The sequence below is a fragment of the Bombus huntii genome, chromosome 9, assembly GCF_024542735.1.
Source record: "Bombus huntii isolate Logan2020A chromosome 9, iyBomHunt1.1, whole genome shotgun sequence".
NCBI lineage: Eukaryota > Metazoa > Arthropoda > Insecta > Hymenoptera > Apidae > Bombus > Bombus huntii.
In genome coordinates this window covers 10,879,104-10,905,130 of record NC_066246.1, presented here as the reverse complement: position 1 = coordinate 10,905,130, position 26,027 = coordinate 10,879,104, and the positions used below count along the sequence as shown (strand labels likewise).

Sequence of the window (26,027 nt, the reverse complement as noted above, 5' to 3'; positions counted from 1 at the left end):
CGCGTTTATCAAACGCTGCAACATTGTACCCTATGCAAATTAATTATACGTACTATGTTATACGTATACGTACGAGATGTTTGCTGTAGGAGATATGAGCTGTAGTTACGTACGCGTGTCGATAAAGCTAGAGAATGGTAAGATTTAATAACGTTCGTGGCAAATCTCGTTGTTTGTAGATCCGTGATTTTGTGGCGTTAAACCTTCGCCTCGCGGGTTTATTTTATGGCTACACGCGATAAAGTTAACAATCAAGTCTTGGAGTATTATACCTAACTTGGGTCCAATTATCTCCAATTTTATGAAGTGGTATGAAATTTCAAATAACGAGGAAGAGCCGTTTCAAATACGGTTCATAACCTATCATAAGCGTGACTTTATGTTGCTAAAGCAGGCAATTAATTGAGTATGAAATTCTTGGCTCGTATGCTATTTTAGAGAAGCCCAAATGTACGCGAACCATTCGATCGCGAAGCAATTTCTGGCGTTGCTGTATTTTTGATTGAAGATTTCTATCATTTATCTATTTTAATATGACTACGTTACCATATTAGATAAAAGTAACTTGTATTTTATTAAAATTGTCTTTTATGTGGATTATATGGTGGATTATTTGACTATTGTAAAAGGGAAGCAAGATTTAAAAAAGATTAAACAACACAGTTCAGAAGAACTGACTGTGTCGTTATTGAACGGCGTATGTTGTACCGTGTAGTTCATAAAATATACATATATACTTACATAAATACCTATATGTATGTATATGAGTATAAATACTTGCATAAGATATAAATATTAAGGAAATTAAGTTATTTGTAATTTTGTCCAAATTATAAAAGTACAAAGAATAAGCAGATTGCAAGTAAAAGGTTTTAACTTTTATTAGAAGAATACCTGAAGCGAAGTTGAATACTGAAAACTTTGAACTATTAAATTTCGATTTTTGTATTTAAATTCTAGTTATTTGAATACGCGGGAGAAAAGGATTGTCCGTATTCTACAAGAATTTTAAATTATACAAGATTACATTCTTACTTTTTAATAAGCTTCCTTTCTCCTCTTTCTCAATTTACGAATCCTGAACAGAATATCTTTTGTGTATGTCCATCTAATTAAATTAAAAACCAGTGGCATCCGCAATTAGAGCTACTTTTATCTTTGAATCAAATTAATTTTGAATTAACAGTTTTTCTTAAACATTATAGTTTATTTAATTCTTGTTGAGGGTATAGTTCATAACTTTATCGAGCGTCTTCCATTATACTCCTCATACGCCAGTGAATCATGATTGTTATTATACCATTAAAGTTACGGTGAAGTTATGTTAGTTCTCTTCTTCGTTCTATACTTTACACGGTAAATATTATACAACTCTAATTGGCAAACGTAGTCGATGATTTTTCAATAAAAATTTTTAACAAACAGGGAAAAGGAAATTATCGCCTGTAAGATTTCTCACTTATCATCAATTTGTAAAAATTGTCGTATCGTTAAAATCGTGAACATTTTATTACACAATGAAATTGCTACGTTATTTTGCATGGTTTCGTGTTTCTAAATTTATAGGTACACTTTATAGCTACCGTAACAGGATATAATCGACAAGTTTTCAATCACACTGTAACCAGAATTTCGCATAAATGGAGACACGAAACTATCAAGTCAGTTTCATCATACGCTCCATTCGCCAGTAACGATGTTCTTAAAGTTGTAGTGAAGTTACGTTAGTCCTTTGCTTCGTTGCGTAATTTAAGCTGCAGAAATTTTAGAACCGTAATGAACAGAACTCGACAACTATTCAGTCTCGTGGCACGATCACGACTCTCCATAATAGATAAAATGAAATGACCAATAAAATCGCAGTTTTCTCTTCTTTCAACAATCCACTAATTTGCATTATCGACTGCAGAATTCTTCTTTTTATGTGACGATTACAATTTTATCGATATCGCAGTAGAAATTACATCTTCTGAGATTTCTAACATATCTGATTCCTAATTAAGCGATTTAAAATGAGATCAAAGCTTTTCGTCAAAAAGAAAAATGGACCAATTACCAATCGAATACTTTTCTCCCTTTCTAACTAGTGATATTTCTACAGTGATGCTTCAAAATTGAAAGAATTTGTGCATATACATCAGCTAATGTTTCCTTAGAGCAGTATTATTATAACAAAAGGAAGGAACTGAATCGAATTATTAATAAATGACGTATTATCGTTATTTGCTCTGGGAAATAGCTATTACAAATTCGGACGAGAACTACAATTAACTGACTAACTAACTGATTTAAAATCCTTGCAAACCTTGCAAGCCTTAACAATTTCCTTCTGCAAATATCATTCACTAACATATCATAAACATATCATAACATATCAATAACACAAAATAATTACATTCTTCTTCACGCGATTCAGCGTTAAAACGTTTTCAAATCCCAGACCTTTGATAAATTTCAAGCGACTATTTTTCAATCACGTAACCAAATTAAATGAACGAAAATAGCAAGTTCCACGATCGTCTGTTCCCGTCTGTATTACGCTCCACGGTTTTAGGACAACGAAGGAGCGCTAGCGTTCCGTTGCCCCGGAAAATGGAGCATCAGCCTCGAATACCGGATGCTGCAGTACGTGTATGTACCTACTTACGTGCGCGTCTTACTTTCAACGGTACTCACTCGAGTGTACCGACGGCAATCTACGGCGTCCTGTGTATCTGAAGTGTCGCCGGTGCAATTGAGACGACGTTGCAGGAACCCCGTTACGATTTTGCCGGCACAACTGCTATTATATCGCGGGGCGTGTCTTGGGGATCTGACAGTCCCTGGGCGTATCGTACGTTCGAGGTATCCAACTGATTCTGCCGTGCAACTTCGTCGAGAATCTCATGCGCTTCGCGTGTTACTTGGTTGCTTACTGGATAAACACGAAACCGTACATATAGATACGATCCATAGCCAAAAGTATCCGACTGTCTAACCTGCTCGTTTCTGATAGAACGTAATTTGCGTGGCAAACTGGTTAAAAATTGTGTAACGATCTGGCCCCTTACGATCTTTATACGTGTATAATAGTTATAATAGCAAAATTTATTTTTGAAAATATGCGCAATAATAAAATTGTCGTACCGTCAAGTAAAAGAGCTGAAGGTTTATGAATTCACATTACGGTTCACGATATTTAAGATCGAAGGATGTGTTGTAGGAGTTAGTTTTTTTTGTAAGGATTAGTCAGTTTCTTTAGTGCATAATTTAAATTTGCAATCTATTTATTCTATAAATTCCGCGAAGATTTGCAGAAGTGTTCCGAAGAACATGTCGACTTATAAAAAATTAATGATTATTCTAATTAATATTAATCAGGCAGCTTCATAATGAACCGTTCGATTACCAGTTTTCACTCTACTCCAATGTCTGATTCTACGTATCACTTTCAAAACAAAAACAATTTCTCAAACGCACATATTAGGTCGTCCGAAAAGTTTCTTTCGTTTTATAAGGAAATAATGGATGCACATTTTCCGTTTTATATTATTTTATCGAATTACGTATGATCCATTTTGTTCTATCAAGATAAAGGTTACAACGTTCGACAGATTAGGTTTCATGTTTGTATAAAGATGCGTTGTTGTAAAAGACGTGTCTCTTTTTTCACTTTTCGGACAACCTAATATTTCACACTGACAATTTGCAATATATCGCCGTAAGGAATGATTTAGTGACACAATTTCGATGCAAAATCCATCTTGCAGTTGGCGATAAGGCTGATATTACGGGAAGTGTCTAAAGGATACAAGTACAGAAACAGGGACAAGGCCTACGATCGAGAGAGACTTCGTGCAACTGTGCGCCAGGAAATCGCCTAGAAACTTCCTGGGAATTTCAATGGATCGAATCGAATCGGACTGAAATTATTAATGCCAATAACGTCTTTGTCTCGACTGTCCGCCAAAGGAAAACCGCCGGAAATGGAACTTACGACGCGTCGTTCCCCATGCGACTCGACGATAAAACTTCCTCGGGGAAACGTTCTATTCGTCGCGTTCAGCCGATAACGTTACTACTTCCAAAATTGAATGTGTCAGTTTAATGTGCTAAGAGTGATTTTCATGTAGAACTCGTTTATTATCCAGTTTAGCCGGATAAAACGTTTAGATAGATGGATGTCAGTTTTATATTAGTATCTTTCATTTGTCGGCCGTTAAGAATTCTTCATGAGTATATGTGACATTATGGAACATTTGAAATCTCTTTTCCTGTAAAATTTGAATGTTCGTTGATGATTCGAACTTCAATTTCTCGAATCTGAACTTCTTAATTTAATATTTAAACTCGTAATAATCTGAATTTAAATGTTTTAATATATTTATAAATTTGAACTTCAAATACGAAATCTTGGATTAATCGACTAGAATTAGAATTTTTTCATTTAAACCGTTGACGTTTAATTTTGGTCGTTAGAAATCGAACTCGTCGCTAATCTCGCAAACGTTGGAATGTCTTTACAACCATAGTAAATATTTCCAACACTTGTACAATATCAAATAATAATCCTATCGAAATAACAAGAAACAAGACCCATTCACCACCCACGAGGGAGAACATTCACATTTTTCCCAGCATATGGAATCAACGAACTAAACGACCATTTGTTTATCATTTGTATGTGTAGATTCCACGACAGTACGTTTCCAACTGAAATTTTTTTACCATAAAGTCGAGGAAAAATTCGAAAACTAGCGCCCGCGGTGATAAACTGGCGAGAAAAGGAGAAAGTTTTTACAACTTACAACCGGTGCCCGTTATGTTCCGTCGGCCGTGCGATTCACGAACGACTTTTAGACGTGTCGTGTCGCGTCAGACGCAGATCAAAAATCGAGAACTGAAAACTACACAGACGGAGAAGGGGGAGCTAATGGAATTTCTTCCCTTGAAAATTTCCGCGATTCGAACTACGTCCCTGTCTCGATCTCCCTCTTCGTCGACGAATCCTTTGAGACTATCGGTTTCGTATACGCTCGCTTCTCCCACCGACTCTCTCGATACTTCGCCTCAGGTCGTAAATTTCCAACGAATTTCGAAGTTTCACCGGCAACATGTTAGGATAAAGGAAACATTAAAACGTTTCCTGGCGTCGGAGACGACGGAAGGCTCGCTTTACGATGCTGTGTCGCACGTTAAAACGCGCGCGCTCGTTTACAACATTCGTAGAGCTTTCGAACTTCCAACGATTAAACGATATTAACGGATGAATTATGAAAGTGATCGATACAGGGCGTAATAAAACGTAATAAAGTTGGCTACGTAACTATATTCCCGTGTCGATAAGTAAAAGCTTGAGAAACGTAACGTGGAACGAGTTGCTAACCTTTGAGAATCTAAATGTTGGATGGATGAATCAATTTCCTGTATTACTTTACAAATTGTACGCTAGCTACTATTGATTCAAAGTAGCGAGATATGATTGACGTTATCAGATTTAAAGCAGAAGCAAATCTTCTTTTCGATCTAAAGCTGTATTTGGAGTCTTCAAAGGACATTAAATAAACTGAACAGAAATATTTAAGTTGCGGAGAACCATCCACGACCCTTAATATCCAATATTCTCCTACGTCGGTAGCAAAATATGCTGATTCTATTGAAAAATCGAGCGGAATAAAATGAAATCATAAGCTGAAGATCGGAATTCTTTCGATTATTCGGTTCGACGAATTTATTTCAGCATCAACAATTGTGTCTAAACCTGAACGTTAACCGATTAGGTCTGCGTTTCGAAGAAAACTTGATACGGATTGTTGCCCTAAACCGTATTGTTTGGTTCTGAAGAATTGTACTACGGACTTGAAAATGCAGTGTTCCAGAACTTTTGGGATACCGTTATTAGCCTCGTGTACAGAAGAACTTTTCAAACTTCTCGAAGGAGAAATTAGTCATATGCGTATTTATACTCAAACAATACAGTCACCATGCAGTAAAACTATATTGATTAATATACACAGTACGTAGTTAACACATCTATGTTGCCAAATAATTATTCTGTTCGCTCCACAATCGACTCTCCTAATTCCATAAGATCCAACAAAAAAGAAAAAATAATAATAATAATAATAAATAAACAAATAAAATATAAGAAGCTACAGACAGAGAGTCAAATTGCCATTGATCTAAAATCAGTGTAAAAATCTAGCAAACCACCCACGAATGCAAAACACGGAATCGTAAGGACTTTAAATCGAAATAATTCTTGGAAATCATTCTATAATAAGGTACCTGGCCACTGAAGAATCAGTAAAAATTGTGAGAAAAGGCAGCAGAAATCGACAAGAAGTTGAAGGAAGAAAGGACTTGGCGAAACGAGGATCGTAATCCGTAATGCGGCAAGCAGCGCGAGTAAGCGTGTATGTAAAGCAGGCGACGGTCCGCGGAGCTGTAGCTTAATGAAAAATCGATGCTCCCTGGCTGCGTGGAAGTCGAGCTAGGCCACGGTGGATGCGTTCCACCGCGAACGTTCCTGGTCATGGTAGGGTGCAAAAGGGTACGACGACACCAAAGCGGAGGGTAGATGGCCTTTCGCGCGATAAAAATCCCGCGGCTATGTAAATTCCGCACTGTTGAAACTCTGCGGAAGATTAACAGAGGCTGAAGTTGTGTTTCTTCCTCTCTGTCCCTCTCTCTCTCTCTCTCTCTCTCTCTCTTCCTCTCTCGTCCTCTCTTTCTCTCGTCTTTTGCAATCGCCTCTGTATATATATATATATTACAGTACACAGTTCTGCATTTTCACGTATCGCACATTTACAAATTGCAGTCGAAGTATGGTGGTTTGAAAGACTTCTTCTTGCTTTATAGTGAAGTATGAAAACGTAGGTTGGTCTTGTTACTTAGTGAAAAGTTAAAAGTTAATAGAAATAACGAAATGCATTTTTATTCTTATTGGGGTAATTGAAATTTCCATAGAAAGATTATTTTGTAATGTGTTACACATTCATCGTTATAAAATAATACTAATTGCGTGACTCAGAAATCATCGGTTTCGTAAGATGATTCCATATGGATGAACTTCGTAAACTGAAAAATGAAGAAAAGTCAATTATTAGTCTATTAAAGTCTATCATTCATCCTTATTCGTCATATCATCTTCTTTTAGTAAACGAACTTGTAGACTTGGACAACTGAATATTACTTGTATAGTTACGTAATGAAATTAAGAAATTAATAAAGAGCCAGATCGGTTTAACTTCTGAAAGGGTCTGAAAAAATCCAATAAATGGCCTGAATTCGAGGAAATATAAATATGCAGCAATATACTGAATCCTCTTTTTCAAATTTAATTTAAAATTAATATCTGAGCAATGAAGAAAATTAAACAGAACAAACTTCTCTCCTAAATATTAACTTTCCTTGAAAACATAGATCGTGTTGATGTAAGATACACCTATCCGAGAAACGTTAAATAATATAGCGAGTTTTCATCGTGCCACGTAGAGAACGTTCTTGCAATTTCCCAGATATTATCGTTCTCCATATTTTGTTTCACTGGTTGCAGATTTAATTATTATATCGTACTGTTTGAAGCAAAATGCACAAGGTGAATTTATGCGGTACGGACCGTCACGTACCGGTTGGTGACGGATAGTGTGAACGATCTCGTTTAAAACGCATGCTTCAACGTTCTGTCGTGCCGGTGTCGGTGGCATTCCGTACGTGTCGGAACGGACCCGCTACGCTATATATGAACAATGCGATCTTATTATCGGGAAGAATGTTTGTCGAAACGAATCCGTACCGTAACCATACCGTATAATACACGTATAACCTTAATATATCGTTCATGCACCGTTGCTGGATAATCTGACATAGAAATATTGTAACGAGAGCGTGTTCAGCAAACACCGCCGTCAGCCGCTCGTATTTAGATACTAAAATCGCGGTGAATTCGACGAGGCGAACAAAATCGTTTTTACACGCGATGAATTATTGTCGACACACCCATATTGCGAAATCTTCTCGTTGAAATACGAAAATTACATGCCGATTCAACGAGGTTTCGTTTGTTTGTAATTTAACTTTACGAGTAACAGTTTATGAGCAATTTGATGTGACCGAATTAGTTAAATCACCTAGCACACATAATGATACAAGTTCTTCTCTTGTTCAGGAAAATTATAATCCGAAACAAGAACAAGTCGGAAATGGCAAAGATATTTAAACATCAATATACGATGGTAATGGAGAAAAAGAGAAAAAGAAACGAAAGGAAGAAATGAATTATTCTAACTGAAATTTCTGTTATGTACTTGGTTCAATATAATATTGACTGTTATTTATGATTGCTATCCATTCATCTGGCAAATTCATTTATTTTATTGCTCTTAAATGTTTCATTTTCGACAGTTTAAACTCAGAGTATTGAACATTTTTGTTACTAAAGAGTTTTGTCAAAATTTAAACAAATCACAAATCTAAGAAAGCTATTTTCCTTGCAAATGTTCTTATTGAACATTCTTTTACCCAACGCGTACGTACACAAGATAATCTACTAAGACGAACTACAACTCTATTCCAAGTGATGTAAAAAAGTCATACAAGAAAATTTTCCGCTACTGAATAAACATAATCTCTAATATATATTCTACGAACAAGGAGAGATTGATATCAAAATTTTGCCTATTAGAATAAGATACGACAAATCAATCGGATAGACAATGTACCAAGGCGAGATAAGATGAAATAGAATAAAATCACAACGATAGGACAAGATTTTGGATTAAACGAAATTCGAAGTATGCTGCACTTTAATTGCTCGCGATTTTAATCGAGCAATTTTTTGCATGGAACGCGTCCGCGGGAATGCGCGACATTGATTTACAAGCGAATCGCTGGGAAACGCCGCCTCTGTTCTTGCCGCATCTCTCGCGGGAAAGCGCCGCTGGGTTATAGCTGCGTTGGCCGGCATTTGCATCGGAAAATTGCGGATTAACACTGCGTGCGTCGTGACCGCTTCCCGTTCCTGGGGACCGTGGCGAACCGTCACGAACCGAACGAACCGGTATCCTTTTGTTTCTCGTATTCGAACGCTTTAACGAATCCCATCTGACCTGTTTTCGCGATAACGCGCGCGGTTTTTGCGGCGACGCGTTAGATATTTGCATGGAATCCATCAGCAAGCTGGGAAAAACTACGAAAAGGAAACGAAAATATGTTTTTCAAAGGTGTTTTTTGTTGCATAGTAATTCGAAGTGATGGAACGGTTTTTAATGAAACGAATAAGATCGTTTATCAACGTGGATAACTTTCTGGGTTGATAGAGAAATTACTTGTATGAATATTTAGAATACTACTAGAATACTATGATCTATACGCCATATCATGAGAAAATCAAACAGACAGTTCGTCGTCACGTTCCCTCCAACCTAGTTTACTTTCTAATCATTAAATATACAAATTTACGCGTATTCGTGATACGAGATCATCAAACGTAGACGTACACAAAGTACTCCTAAAATATATTCCTCTCTTATAGCTCATAAAATTTCGAGGAATTCAGGGGAAACGACGTCTGGAAGCTTCTACAAAATCTTCAAAGTCGTGACTTCTCGGTTATAACTTTTTTTCTTCACTATTCACTTACCATCTTACCGCAAGAACTTCCACTTGCCAAGAACTTCATCCCTCTTAAGTGAACAGACTATTCGATACTTAATAAAATATCCCAATGCTTCAGTTTCTAATTTTCAGACAATTCCTTCCTGCAAAAGGCAAAGGCAAAAGGTAGAGGGGAACTTGGAAGCAAGAAGCCAGTGCTCTTGATGTTTATTAATTAACACTGATTCAATATCCCTCCAACGAAGTCCTACCACCAAACTTTCTACGCTTCCCACCGCCAATCCGATTAACGTCTCTCCTGTTTCGTTTCCACCGTTCTTTATCCGTCTTTTTGTTTTTCCTTTCGTTCTCGTCAACGCGCAATCGTAATTTATTATTCTTCTTACGGAAATAATCGAAGAGTTCAACCGAAGAGAGAAAAGTTTCTTTTAAACGTTTCAAGAACAAAAGTGTTCGTCCGTGATGAAATACAATGAAATGAGGCAGTTATAACCATTGTGCCACAAGCAATTAATCAGATCCCCTTCACGATGGGTTTAAAGGAGGAACAAGCTTTTATTTCTTGTAAACATTTTCCTTTGATAATAGAATCAGGATAATTAGAAGGAAGAATCGAGGGGGCGACGATAAAAACGTGTTCGGTCGAAGTCGCTTCGATATTAATTTCAAAGTTCGTTTAAAATTCCATTACTGTTTTTCTATTAGCAATTCTAAAGATCTCTTGCGACGTATCACGTTTACGGTCCTCGCACATTTTGAATTGGCCAGTGATTTTAAATAAAGCGGAATAATATTTCTGTATGTAAATTTCACCCCGTGGTTCGCGCAGAATTGCATTTGAAAAAGTATGTCATGGTATTAGTATTTTATAATATCGTGATTCTATTACTGAATATTATTTATACTAAATATAAATAATCATTCAAGTGATAAACTACGAATAACACAAAATATAAATAATATATCCAACCTCTTATTTCATTCTCAATCCTCGATAATATATGATTAAATATATTATCAATATTTTTCAATATTTGGACTTCGATGATTACTTTTTGAGCTTGAAAACACAGTGTAGATATTTTTAATTCTGTCACAACGAGATTTTCAGCAAGATAATATAAAATCCTTCCATATCATGGCGTTCCGTTATAAATTTCCACGGATTTCCTGATCTTCCTTTCTCGCATAGTCCTTCGGATACCTCCTTCGATGCAACTATCTATGTAAGCAAGAAGAATTATACGATTCTTTACCCTGTAACGTTGTTAACTTCATGTAAGGGCGCAGTAACTTGTCGGTAGTTGTAAATCTTGACGGGTTTCGGGTAGACTGGTAATTTTTCCGGCAACCAGAAAATATTGAAGCTCATTCTTTCGGTCTCTGGTAATAAAATATTCTTGAATCTAGCCGCGCCAACATCGGAGAACTGTTTTTTCATTAATTTATCGCCAACGATAAAACGCATAGAAGAAAGGCCGCGGATATCTTGTTCTTTTGTTATGGTAAGCCGGTTTTATTAATGTTCAACTCCACTGGAATAAATTGTACAGGCTGTGCCAAACCTGCGATATATAAGAAAGTCAAGAAGGAATTCATCATACTAATTTAATAAAGAAACTCTTTCATAACGATCGCGATGAACGCGGATAAAATTTACATTCGTATTAGTATTTATATTTCTTTCAAGTACTATATGTGATATCGGGGAAAATTTCTGTACGTTGATATTAGTTCGAAACTATATTTTTTACCACTTTTTTGTCCGTATGAACTGATAATTGCGGTTGCGTGATAGGAAATCGGCGCAAGTTTTCCCCCAGGTATTTTTCAATCAGCCCACGTTTTATTGGAAAAAGTAGAAGAAGAGTGTTACGAAGCGGCGATGTGAGAGGGAAGTGAAAGGATAAAGAGAGAAAATATCGATTAATTTCATGCACCGTGGATGTTCGAGAAAGAGACGAACGCCGATAGAACACTGACAAGTTATTGTTAATTTGCTTCTACTCTGCTTATTTGAAAGAACTTTAGTTAGTGGTAACAACATTTTAAAATCTTTTGGTTGAAGCGAATAGTTTTCTTTTCAATTTACAACTGTTTATTATTATTAAGTTAGGTAAAATGTTTTCCCGGAGACATAGACGCGCATTTCTATCAGATATATAAATGGATAGAGAATTGTTCGTCATGCCATTTATTCTAAATGTACAGAATAATGAAACAATAGCGAAATGGGGCGATTCATCTTCAAAGAGTACACGAGTCTTTTGCAACTAAAAATTCCTTGTTTTATCATTAAATTCATACAATATAATACAGGCAGAGGATTGAATTTTTAGAAAAGAGAATTTTTCTCTCTTGTTTCCAATGTTATTTTCGCAAATTCAATTCTTACCATTCCAAATCCCCCCCGGCTGACAAATCACTTCTGCTCGATGAATTTCAATCTATAACGCGTAAAATAGGTCGATGAAGTATACGAAACCGAAAAAACCAACGAAGTTGCGCAAGAGAGAGAAAAAAGGTGTTCTCTTGTAAATTCGAGATTTTTCCACGTTCAATAAACAGGAAAGGATCTATTCCTATCGACTTTTCAATGCAAACAGCCACCGAAGAAATACCACGTGGATGATGCCGTTTGAATAACTGTGTAATTGAACGTGCGCGATCTGAACGAATATTTTGTAGAATATTCGATCGGATACACGATCGAGAAGAAAAAAGGAAAATGATTTAACGAACCCGCGTATCGAAACAACGAACACGTACATGCTCCAACTTCTTGACAAGGATACAGTCTGCACCATACACGCGTGTTTTTACGATTCATTACAACTCGTTTTCGCATTTTAATTTGTTGCTTCAGAATGGGAACAAATATTCGTAATATGTCTTCCCTTTCTTTTTTCATATCAATGATATAGAATGAAATAAATGGAGCTTGGTCGATTGAAATTCAACTTGGAAATCAGTCGGTATTACGATGGTGACGATCAGAATGCAAGCGACGCGAATTTTCCCTGAACTTTCTCGTCGATAGGATGAATTGATTGGGTTCATTAGATGGCCAGTCACGCCCTATTAAGACGCCGCGCCGTTTAGATATTCCGAATCGTTATTTCTATCTGTTCGGACGAGTGCTCGTATCTTCTTTATCTAGCAGAGTTCGTGCAGAGGAATAAATCATCGGAATAGTTATATTTATTTATAGCATGGTTCGAAAATCTGTCAGATTACGTTCTGTTTTTTTATACAAATCAAAAACATATTGCGAGAAAGATTCAAACTATTTTAACCATTTGAGTGCTCACTAGTTGATGTATATCCTCCATTTTTATAATTAAAATTTGACTGCGTGTGTCTGGCGTGTATTTTGATATCCTTTATTACTCTTTTATCGATTTTTAAATTTTTGTACAATTTTTGATAATCGGTTTTTATATGACTCTGGATCCTAAAACTGATCTCTCATAAATCTAAAATGATGAAATAAACGAACCATTGGAAAAGTGCACTGAATCATGTGAAAATTACTTTTACGAAATATATGTGATGTTTTGAAGTTACTACTTGCTGTTTAAAGATTTGTTTGAAGGGATGTTTCATATATATCGTTTTTCATTACATTCCACGTGATATTGCGCTAGTATCCATCAGATTGCATCTTATCGAAATCAACGATCGGTTTGAAAGAAATTGATACAATTCCGTTGTAACGCGGTTTATGCAAAACCGTCATGATTCAACGTGTCGATCTCATTTGCATGTTTAGATAAACAAATCAATAAAATCATGCATGACCATACAACTGGCATAATTCTGTTCGTGGACCGCGAATAAATAGTCACGGGTCGGGGCACGCGACAATGCCATCGGAACAACGAATTGCGATATTGCCCGTTAGTTAATTGCGGCGAGAGTTCTGATTTGCACATGACCGGCCGAGTCACGCGGACTCTCGACCACTTCGATTCATCGATTACGCCACGCAACGGGGACATAAATGGCGCGGACGTGCCGGAAATCGTGGAAATTCTTCGATGAAACTCTCGGAGAAATGAATTCTCTATATATCCTTATCTCATTCTAACCATTTCAAACGAGAGAACGAGGCCACCGCCTCGCCGCGACGCGGTGAAACCGTGAAACGGCGAACGCGTGAAATGTTTGCAGGCTGCTTAGCGAGTTTCTAATCTCGAACTTCGACCGCCAAAGATCGCTCGTTCCGGCTATAATCGCGACTGTAATTCCAAAACTTCTCTATCGGTAGGGGCTTCGAACCAACCAGCCAACTTTCTCGATAAAGCGTTCGTGTTCCGAGAATTACGTAAGTCATCCGCGTCGTTCTGTGTCGTCTTGTTTCGCAACGACGATAGAAATTCGGGATAAGGAAAAGGAATAAAGAGGAAATGATGGAAGAGGAAGGACAAGAAAGAGGGGAAGAAGAAAGGATCACGTGCCGTGAGCGTGGAACTTCGCCATCCGGTTAAATTAATACAAAAGAGTGCGAGAAAGTAGGTCCGCGGAAAAGTCTTGAAACTCGCCGAAAAGCCGTAAAGCATCCCTGCATATTTCACCGGTCTGTTAATTAACAGACAGCTTTCTAGGACACAGAATTTACAACGAGAATTCCCCTAGACTGCACTTAAGCGGAACATTATGAAATCCCTTATTCACTGGAAATTTTCCGGTACGCTTGCGACGCCAGAAGCGCTTGCTTGTGCGTCTAAATCTGTAATCCGCTGGATTGGTTTATCTTGTTAAACTTTACCTGTCGCTTTATTACGAAGCGGCGAAAATGATCGCGTGTGACACGTCGACGAATGAACCGTCACGGGTGTTGAAAGAGACGACAACGAGACGATAACGAGGACGAACACGAAAGGCGTTAAACGGTTGCCAGAACGCGATACAACGCGATACGATCGCGTACAGACTAGAGTGGAGGTTCGTGTAACGCGACAACCCTTAGATCATGGGAAGGTGTGCTCCATCTTAGCAGGATTCCCGTAAGCGGCTTTGTAACGACTCTCTCGGAACTTTGGCAAGAACTTCTCGTCCTCCCGCGGCGCGATCAATTTTTCGGTATACTACTTTTACACTCTCTGACTTTGGAGAGCGTGACAAGTTGGAAGGATAATTTTCCCGGATAAAAGGATGTTACAGTGTTTCTCGTATTCGAAGAATTTGTCACTTGGTAATTCCTAGCGAATTTATCTTACTTTTTCTCGCGAAACCAGAATACACAGGTTTTTAAATCCTAAAATTTGACTAACGTTACATTTAACGTGGCACGTTCGTGGAAAGTGGAATAATGTATGGGTACAGTCGACTTCGTTTAAGAATTGTTGCAAAAACCGCTCCCAAAGGGATATTAATCAAGAAAGCTGTGCGAGTTACGCGGTCATACGCGGAAAAAATGTAAATGGACCGCTTACGCCTCGCTTTTCTCGCCGATCTAATGAACAACATCCGCATAGGTACGCATATTCCTCCACGACCGCATAAGCGACGAATTTCGCGCAGGCCGAGCCACGCCATTTTACGCGAGATCCGTTAAGGTTGTTAATTACCAAACTACAACTATGTTTACACTGTTATTTCCATTTTAAAGCGATACGACTTCATAATGCAGGATCAGCCGGGGTCATATTATCTCGCAAATGGCTCGACCTCCGTCATGCCGGTTTGGTCTACGGTTTGCCAGCCCCGGAGCCACGTCCAAGAATTCCAAGTAGGTTTACTAAATAACGAGAAAGCCGGTTGCCCGAGCGAACTTTCCAGCGTCGTAAATTTGTTTTAATTTCTTAGGGAAGCGCGAGGACCGTGCAGTTCGTACCGGAACGAAAATGGAAGAGAACAAGATCCAGTGGCGTGGTAGCCAACGTCAGATTGCGACCAAGAAAAAAGTACAAATGGTATAGGCGAACAACTCGAAATGTAGAAGCTAACGAACTCGAATGTTAGAAACAAATTAAACTGTTATTAAAATATCAACTTTTCTTTTCTCTTAATCGCTATTTGTGATACTGTGAAACTGAAAACTCACGAGAGATATTTTAACATCCACCAGTTTAGTTAAATTTGAGATGAACTAAGTTTTCCACTGAACATACATCGTTAACGAATAACTCAATAATAGTAATATCATTAATAAAGCAGCAGTCACTGGATATAGTTGATATAATTAGTTCAAATTTACAGAGTTTTAACAGTTAGACATTTGCACAGAGCTCAAATGAGATACTGGCTGTTTATGGTTAAAGATCTTAAATGAGATGTAACAAAGCAGATTTACAGTCGGACAATTAGCAGGTAGGCTATAAAAGTGCTACGTTTATAGATATTAGGTCATTACTGTTTAAACCAGCATCGAGAGAAGCAAAGATAAATATTACATTTCAGGGCTTTATTTTCCTTCCTTTTCCATCCGTTCTTTCCTTTTCGTTCCCTCATTTCTTCTTCGTTCATAAAAGCTGTCCACAGATACTTTCGTAACTTTATGCATAGCAATAACGAATAAATTCGGCGATTAAGTAGCATCAAGCATGAGATCTCTTTGTCAATTACAAGAATAAAAATGTTTCTGTGTCTGTTAACTTTATCCGAATACGAGTCGAGATTGTTGCATCGGCTTAGCGGAGGAAAATTCCCTAGAATACGATACGACGGAATCTGACTATACTCTATTCGCTTTGGTAGCCATGTTCGTGGGTAATTGTTTCTTTTCCGCTCAAATTTCAAGCAACAACCCTTCTTTTCTCATGTTCCACTCCGTTTATCTAGTTCATTGTATTCCGCGTATACACGAGTCTCGGGGAAACTCGATCCCAATTTATTCCGGCGCAAAATCGCGGCAGCTATGGATCAGTGCCGTGTGTTTGGTTGCAAACAGCTTCCGGCTATACGCTAAACACTCACGCGTCATCGAGTCGCAACACGTTTTGTAAATCACACGCGACAACGAAAAGCGCGAATCTCTGCTCGAATCAGGGCTATGGAGATTGTACAAATATTTAAACGTTGAATGTTTAATTCTACACGATATTGTCATCTCTCTGCCACATTATCGTTCGTCAGATAAACGTGATATCTTAACAGAGATGAAGCACGATTTTAGGAAATTTCAGGTTAAGATCCGTGGATTATTTTCTGCAGAATTTACATTTATGAAATGATTAATATTGATGTATATACATTGGTAAGAATTTGTGTAAATTTATTTTATGGATTAGTAATAATCTATTAATTAAATTTAATTCGGGTGTCTATATTGTACATGCATTGTATTTCTATTAATACAGTCTTCGTATAGATTTTTTCACCTTTTAAATGTGATGGTCAGAGTGGAAAGACGTGTTACATTTTCTATTTTTCGTATGTGAGAAATTACCTTGTTAAACACATATATTATCAAAACTCAAAACCGCCTTTTCATTAAATTTGATTATGATCTTCATCACAAATGTATAGATAGCCACACTCTAACGACATCCAATTAAATTGGAAAATTCCTTATGAGGAAATACAAATTTTATGTAGAGCTGAGATTAATCAAGTCTGAAAACTTTTCATCTAGGTACTTTCTCTGCCAAATATTCGGAAATTATAATTCAATTCGAAAGATGTAGGGAAATAATTCCTCGATTACGTGGACAATGCAAGTTACAAAACATTTATGAAGAAATAACGAATGAGAAATGAAACGATACGAACGAAAGTCTAGCGAATGTAAAAGCAAGAGATTAAACAGCAGACGATTTGAAATAACTGGAAAGGTGAGCATAAGAACGATTTCAAGGATTACAAGAAAAGAAGCCGTTTAATTATTTCTTGAATCACACAGCGTTTTCAGGTGGGGTTGTGTCGGCGATGTAATTGAAAAGCTCAAAGCCGTAATTACCGCTGCGCGTAACTCTAATTCGCGTTCACACGTCACGTAATCGCATGAAAAGCGAATTATGGCGGTTAAGGGTCTCACTTCTGTAGTGCATCTGAACTAAAAGTCGCTACTCCGTGACTGTAGCAACATTTTAATAAGAACTTGCTTACGTCATGATTTAATCGAATAGCACGGTTCCAAGGTTCCTCGTGTTCCCTTAATTCGTTACAATATTTACACGCGAGCATGGTTTCTTCTTCTATTGCGTAGATGAATTACAACAGAAATATTTATGACAATTTATATTATGCATAATCATACTTTCAGTGTTTCTTCTGAAATGTACTCCATAAACATATAATTCGGTTATGTTGCAAAGAGCAAAAGACTTCCTGTTTAAATAAAACGTGAACGTACAACATATTTTATTCCCTATTTCTTAACATACAAAGCAATAATAAATTAATTCTTAGTCGCCTTGGAATAAAACACACTAATTGTACGGTGAAATTTGTCAACATTTTACTTTAATAAAAATAGCCTCATATATGAAGTGTATGAATACTTTTGTGAGAAACTGTATTTGTTAAGTGACTTAACCGTAATATGCTAAAAATTAACGGATATTCCACCTAAATCTTGTTGCTTTTACCGAGTCTCAACTTTTAAACAATTTCCGATTGTTTTTGCTGTAACATCTTCACGGATATTTTTATTTTGGCCAACGCAACTTCGCGGAACAATGTTCGTGGAGTTGTTCGTTGAGGTCAGGCTAAGCACTCTGTTCAAACTTTGCTTATTAGCCGTACTCACAATCATCTGACACGATAGTGGCATATTCAGAAGCAACTAGGGCTGCCGTTGTTTCACGAGAAAATCGAATCTCCGTTAGAAGCTCAGTTATCCCTTGTGGTCGGGACTGAAAGCGTCTCTGACAATTTCCGGCAACAGCAGACTTCCTGCTATACGCAACTCGCGCCTCTTAAAGGTTGCTCTCTCTATTTTTATCTTCACTTTCAACCTTAGTTTCTTTTTTCTTTCCTTCTCATTTTTGTCCACCCACCGTGTCAAGCGCATCGAGATACTCGCCTTATGTCCAAGGGAATAAAAAGCATTTCGCTATCGTGAAAAGCGTTTACATTATTCATGTTAGCTGTTACCTCGCTACTTTTCTGCTCCTTCTCCCCCGTTTCTTATCTCCTGTTATCCCTGTTCGCGGCGATGAGAGCTTCGACAGCTTGAACCTTATCCTAGTTACGCGAGTTTCCTCTGTCCCGAATTTCTTTTGGTGTTCGATTAAATAAACTACTATCGATTACGATAACGAGATATTATAGACACATCTGTTATATAAACTGTTCAACCTATTATTTGGACGTGAAACTGTTATGTGATCGAATAACTGTAGATAGTGGAGGGAATTATTGGATTCCTGTTAAGTGGACTCCTGAAGTGTTTAACCGTCAGTAAATTCTATATTAGAAATACCTTTTAATAAAACAAAATCTCTATAGCTCGCAAGCTTCTTCCATATCCTACGTTCACCCATTATCTACGATCAAATTAAAAACACCGTGGGATGGACAAATCGTCGCATCGAAACCACATTCTTTGCTGCGCAGCCGCACCGTGTTGGTGTGGTCGTGCTGTTTGCATTGCTACTAATGAGTACGACGTATGCCACCTGGCTAGCATGTAATTACTCACGGGATTGGTCGTGGCCGCGTTTAATCGTCGCCCACAAATCGACGAGCTGTTAATGGAGAATAATATAAACGACAGAGTAAATGTTCGAAACGGTGTTTCGTACGGGACGGAATTACAGGCACGGGCCATCGTACAAGCTCGAAACATCGGGATTATCGTCAGTCGGTGAACGATAATTCTTTCCTGCTGACGGATTTCACTCAGTAGGATTTATCGTTTGATTATTTCGATCTCGCGTCGTTATTCGTATCGTATTTTTGATTACGCTCACGTTTTCCTTTCTGTTCTTCCTCTGATTATTACTGTTACGCGTTTATATTTGTATCTACATACGCGTTATCGGGATTAATTTCCTCTTTTTGACGATATAAACAAGCATACATGGTGATGGTAATTTAATGACGTACCTTGGGTGGGCTCGTAAACGCTGTAAACTTTGATTTGCGGAGAGGAAATTGTTTGAGAGCTGTTATGTTTTAATTAAACTACGCCGAAAACTCGGCTAATTCCGCGATCGTCCCGATAAAGCTGATCAGCGAAATTGCGTTTACGCGATCGCGTTATACGCCATCGCTCATTTTATCGAGCTGACCTCTAAAAATTGATCAGTGGTACGATAATTTTCGTCGCCCGTGTTTCTTTATTTTTTAATCTACTAACTCGGCCACTCTATACAGAGTGTCTAAAATATTACTAAAATATTCGTCATTTCAAGAAATGTTTCGCGTATTATTTTGTTCCACGAAACACATCCTATGACGCTCACAAATCTTACCAAGGTGGACGCACCTCTGAGATTTTGAAGATAATGTTTTTGAATTACAATAATCGTGTCTCACTACAATATTCAAGAATTTTCATTCATTTTTGTTTGAATCTTATCTTTGTTGAACGTCTCTATTTATCATAATAGCGGCATGAAGTAAGTGTTACTTGAAATATCTTTTGGAATAAGTCGAGAGTTAATTGCGTGTAAATCGTCTAATGAGACATCCTGTATACACGTTGATTAATTTCAATCATTGATTTTCAATCGTTTAATGAATCATCGCGTTCAATATAAACACTAGTGGCCGGATTCAATTTAATTAAACTCGGTTAGTGAAGAAAAAAGGAAGAACTAGTAATATGTTGTGGAAAGTTAACGAAGAGAAGCAATTCTGCCGTGGAAATGCCATTCTTGGGGACGCTATCGTAAAGTTGGAAGACTCGCGTTATCGTCCTCGCGGGTTCTTGTGTAACGGTGAAACCGCGTCTGAGAACAATGTTTTCCTTCCATTATGCTTAATTGGACAGTGTACAGTTCCAGACGGGAAAAGAGCATGCTAACCGAAATCGCCGTGAGCGTTGGGAACTTCTCAGCGGTCCAATATGTTGGCCGAACTTTGGCAACTATGCGCCGGCAAGGGAAAGAAACCTTAAAAGTTACGGTGAAATTAGAAGAGCGGCTTCTAGCCATGACACGACCCGCTAGCAGCTCGTTGTTCCCACGATCCCCTGTTACCAACTTTTCGTCTCTGTGCAAGGTTTTGGAAAATTGGCTGAACGAGAACAGAATAAATTGCGTCAACAAGGGAACCATTCCATCTTGTCGAGTTACATAAATCTACTTTCGATGAGTTTATCTACTTTGCTGGTAGCTACGACGTGGTGAGCTTAAAATTTTTTAAGTAAAAACGATACTTTTCCTCTCAATGACTATTATTTTGTTGGATTTGTATATAGTGAATCACGAAAATATTTAAACATTTACCACAGAAAATTTTTTCGAATGTGTTCGGCGTATTAAACAAAACCTTTTGGAATTTAATTTGTCCTATGAATGCACAGAAAGGCATTTCGAGGAAGTTACAGACGTTTTCTATTCCTGATAGACAATTTTAATATTTTGAAGAAATTATGAATGAAAGAACTGTACTGACTTCGTTTCAAGAATTTCACAATTGTAGAACTAGCAATTCTTATAAATCTAGAAAAAAGGAACTAGTTTATTCGTCAGAACAATGCATTGAATCGTATGAACTTACAGTTGTATTTAAAATTAGGAAATTTCATGTACATTGGCCTGATGGAATTAATTGTAAAACTGTGAATCTCATCAAGAAAAAGTCGCTGAAATTAAATACCGCGTTCTCGCTATTCAATCTTGACAACTTTTTCAATGTTTCGCTGGCATTCGCGCTTTATTGCATTATGTATCACAATCACTTAAGTCTGATCACGAATAATCGGATCATGTGTCTCCGTCATCGGCCCCTTCTCTGCTCGCTGCTGTTTTCCGACAGAAAAAGCAACGAGCATCTCGAAGAAATTCCGGAATAGAGAGAACCGCAGCCCATAAAACTGTATTACGTGGAACCGCGCGAAAAGGGTACGAGTCGGAACAAAGGAGCCGACACTCGGTCGTGTTTCTTCGTCATATCGTAAAAACACAGTAAAGGGAAGAACATCTGAACGACCATCCGCGTTTTCTGCTCATCGAAATGAAAGAAAGTTCGTTGCCCGGTGACGGATAAACCCGTGTCGAATTCGAACAACCGAAGCAAACGAATTCGGAAATCCCTTTCCATGTTGATCTATAGGGAATATGTACTTAAGTATAGTCACGTTTCACCATTGACTTTTCTCTCGAACCTCTGTGAAAACGGGGTTAGTACAGGAATATGGCATCTGCTCTAGAAATAATTAATAAGTTTCATTAAAAAGAAACATTAGAGGTAGTACGAGTTGTACATTTTTAACGAGATTTTCGCTGCTTTTCACAAATATGTGCTACGGTTTTAACTAGTGCAATCCTGACTATTAATGCTTCCTGACTATTATGCTATATATATATGTATATATATTGGGATAATATTGATAGATAATAAATATAAATTAAAGAGAAAGAATGACAAATATTTTACACACTGCGATATTTGCAAAACAAAAAACAATATAATTTTATGCTAACTATAGGATATTTAAAATAAATACTTTAATTTCTATATTACCCATATGACAAAATGTTACAAACACCTGATTTTTCCTTGGTTTACAGTACCTCATAGTGAAAAGATGGAAGGTAATAATAAGTTCAAAGAACAGAGTGAACGATAGGTATCGACGGCAGTTCGAACGTCAATCTACTAAGTCTAATAAATTAGATCTACTTAGGTTACATGACAGGGTTTAATAAGATCTTGATAGGGTTCTTTCATGTTCATCTTGCTCTGTGTCAAGTATATCATAGGTATGTAAATACATAATGTGCGTATATTTAATAGGACATAGATATTCTTCGCTGGAAGAAGTTAAGTTAGTTTTCACTATATAAATGTAAATGGAAATTTGCCATTCATAGAATTTTTATCTTCTAGTCACTCTACAGGGTGTTTTTTCTTCTTTTTTTTTAACTAGAAAGGTTGGAAAGTCTCGTACAACGTTGAATGTAAAAAAACATCGTTATAATAAAAGTTATTTGATATAAAAGCAGACAGTACACGATGTGCATTACTTTTTTCTATCTCAATAAGATTTCTGTATCAGAGATTATCTACCTTTCTAACCATAAAGTTAGAAAATAATAATGCAACTAGAATTGCACAAATTTATTAGAAAAATAACTTGTTTATCTTCTTTCTCGATGACAGTGCGTGTCATATATCATTTCCTATTGTAAGAGAATGTCATCGTACATTAACTCAGTTTACTGGTTCGCATCGCTTGTATACGGCCTGTTTTTCCAGACCGCGAATTCGTCGCGTCACCGACAAACGGATATTTGTCAATGAGATTGCCTTTACGACTGGAACCCGTGGAACGACGCCAAATCTCTATCCATCGAGTTACAACGTGTACGCGTGACTTGCTCTGTTTGCGCGTTGCCAACGACCACGGTAATCTATGTACGTTTAAAGCTAATACATAATTCGGCTTAATAAATCGAAGGGCTTAATTTGATAATTAGTTTGGCTGTTTGTGGCGTGCGAAAATAATTATCGTGTTTTGCGGCATTTCTGTAACCGATTAATAATCGGCCGACGTTTCGCGTTCCGACGAGTTTCCACTTGTCACTTCAGCAACAATTATTCCTAAGCCATTCGATCGTATAATTACGTTCGTTTCGCGATTGCCTCGAGCCGATCCCTGCTAGGATAATTAACATCGAAGGAAATTAACGATATTTGGTTTCAATTAGTCACTGTTATTCGATTGATGGGAATCGACAGATGTACAGCGTTTACATAGAACAGAGAATCTTTTTTCTCGCTGAACAATCAAGCTGGTTGAACTGCTTAATTCTATTGTGGTTCTGGAACCTTTTGTCTCGATCTCTCTTTACCACCTTCCTCGTTTCGAGACTGCATAGAACTTATTTTATTTATAGCATCTTCGTTTTTCTTCGTACACTCTAACTTGTTTAATCATTATTTCGTAACAGCTTAATGGAACTTTACATACTGAAAAGAAAAAAGCATTGGCAACTTGAAATATTTCAACGTATATCGAAAAGTAAAAGAATATTAGGTAAAATATTTGAACTAAAGAAAGCAGCTTAGTTTCAGGTCTAAAATTCATGTTTAATGTTTAAAATTCTTCAGCTCCAAAATTTATTTCTTAATCTGCTAGAAGTTCGTAATCTTCGGAACACAAAGAACAGACAAAAGACGAGGAACATAAAGGAGTTACGGAACGTATCAACTATGGAAAATAATATGCAGAAGGATAACATTGTTAAGAAAGTTTCCTTGCGCGGGACATGCAACATTGACGAGAGTCAGATGCAAACTGGCACGAAAGATCTGCAGCGCGGAAATGCAACTCTATTTTCCATGTCAGAGCGGGGCGTGAACTCTGAAAATAGTTGGCGCAGATTCCAGGTAGCTCACGAAACAGGCGGCGACCACAGGAAAATTCTATAGAAGTTGGATTATCTTCATGGTGTTTCCTGTTGGGGAAAGTCTTCGAAAGTACATCATGGATAATTTCAACTGATCTACATAACTGCGCGTGTACGAGCCAACAGAGAAGAAGAAAATCCAGTTCCCTTGTAATTTGCAACATATATTCAGCGGAGCATAATTCTTCTGAAACATCGATCTTTGACTCACCGATAAAGATACAAAAATTCGATTAGTTTACAGTTTGACAACGTTATAAGATGTCAAGCAAGAAGATACCCATTAAGGAGGTAATTACCACGTTACCTGATTAAACTTTAACTAGCATTGAAGAGTCAAAGTAGCTGAAGAACTCTGCTGTTTACCTTGCGGTGCGTATATTCGACTAACGATGATAACGAAAACTCCAGTCCTCGTTCCACCTAACAACTATTTGACGATTCATTCATTTTTCGCTCTACTTCAACTATTACTTACCTGATTACTTTGCAAATTTATCGACTATGTTACCTAATTACGTCATTAATACAACTTATAGAAAAACTTATAGAAAAAAAACCGACTTACTTTCACAAATTGAATTTATTACGAACAAATTTACCGTTGCGAATTTATTGAACAAATCTATGAATTATATTTTATGAACAAATTTATTGTCATTTATTATTACAAAAAAAAGAAGAAAGCTAAACGTAAATCTCAAAGTTAATTTAGAAAAATATTTGTAACATCGTCGCTTTATTCTATTTTCCACTTCACGTAATTGATCAATATTGTTTCTCAACTTCTATTCCTACATATTCTTCACCCCCTCAATGAAATCCCATTGCCCCACATTACCAACACTAACTTCCCTAAGCAACCGCAACGCTGTTTCATTTTCGACCAGTAATTCCCCGAAATTAAACGACGCAACTGTGCAACGGTGAAAACAGGGCGCATGGGGTCGGAAGTAGAACGTGACTGCAATGATCAGATAATCTCCGCAGACCTGTTTACCCGCGCCGAAATTGAAAGCGCTTTGATACTGGAATGATGTCACCAGGGAAAACAGGAACAAGATCGGTCGAGTATACGAGAAAACCGCGACATTTACAGAGGAAACGGCCGCGTTTAATCGTAGAATGGACAAACGCTTGGAATGGAACAACAGACTCACCTCGCTTCGAAGCGTGAAAACTGTCCTGCGGTTTTATCTGCTCAATCTGGGCGCTGAGACGGGACTTGGGCAGGATATCTCGGTTGGCGTTGATCTTTTCCACGGCATAACGAAAGGCCACTTCTTGCTTGTCGTCCGAAGGATGAAACAGCCCACCTGGGAAATCACACATCCATATTAAAGCGCTACTTTGACGGGAGCGAAGCGTGAGAGTGGTATTTCTTATTCTTCTCCGACCAGCCGCGTGTATCTTCTTCATTTTATTTATCTATCCGCAACATCGGCTGATTGTCCCACCTGTGGGAAAATAATGCAGTCGAGAACTTTATCTCCCGCGAGCGCGCACCTTTCAAATATTAAATATTTATCCCCTTTGCCTTCCCACGACGAACAGCAGATTTTCTGCATTTTCTATTCTGTAATCTACCGAATATCTTGTAGCTTTACACGTATACTACCATCCATAAAGGACTGAATACTATGGTGCAATTCGATCGAAAACTTGATATTAGAGCAAAGTTAAATCAAATATAAATTTTAACCGACACCGGTGTCGCTGTAGTTCGTCGGTCTAATTCGTCCCTTCGACGGTCGGATTCGTCTCTTTGTATTTTCTAACTAATCTTTTTGCTGGTTCATTTTTAACTAGTAGAGTTTCATGCGAAATATCCCTACTTCAGTTCGTTGAACACGGATCGATAGGATTGAGAGATTATAATGAATTACCCACGTGGTAAGTTAAACTTTCTCTAGAAATTTCAGACTGATCGCTTCAGTCGTTCCAGAACACCGCAAT

At 37.5% G+C, this 26,027-nt stretch overlaps 1 protein-coding gene and 1 long non-coding RNA gene across 3 annotated transcripts in view; one reads left to right on the top strand and one right to left on the bottom strand.

The window, feature by feature from the left end:
- LOC126869701 (glutamate receptor ionotropic, kainate 2) overlaps nucleotides 1-26,027 on the bottom strand; it is a 288,271-nt gene that overhangs the window by 173,056 nt on the left and 89,188 nt on the right. For both annotated transcript variants that reach the window (XM_050626575.1, XM_050626574.1), the window contains exon 3: nucleotides 25,232-25,387. In XM_050626575.1, coding sequence (XP_050482532.1) covers nucleotides 25,232-25,387 — 156 coding nt within the window. The remainder of the gene's footprint in view (nucleotides 1-25,231; nucleotides 25,388-26,027) is intronic.
- On the top strand, nucleotides 14,491-15,597 carry LOC126869704 (uncharacterized). The gene is made up of 3 exons (XR_007690974.1): nucleotides 14,491-15,161; nucleotides 15,236-15,334; nucleotides 15,412-15,597. It is a non-coding gene; the product is annotated as an uncharacterized LOC126869704 (long non-coding RNA).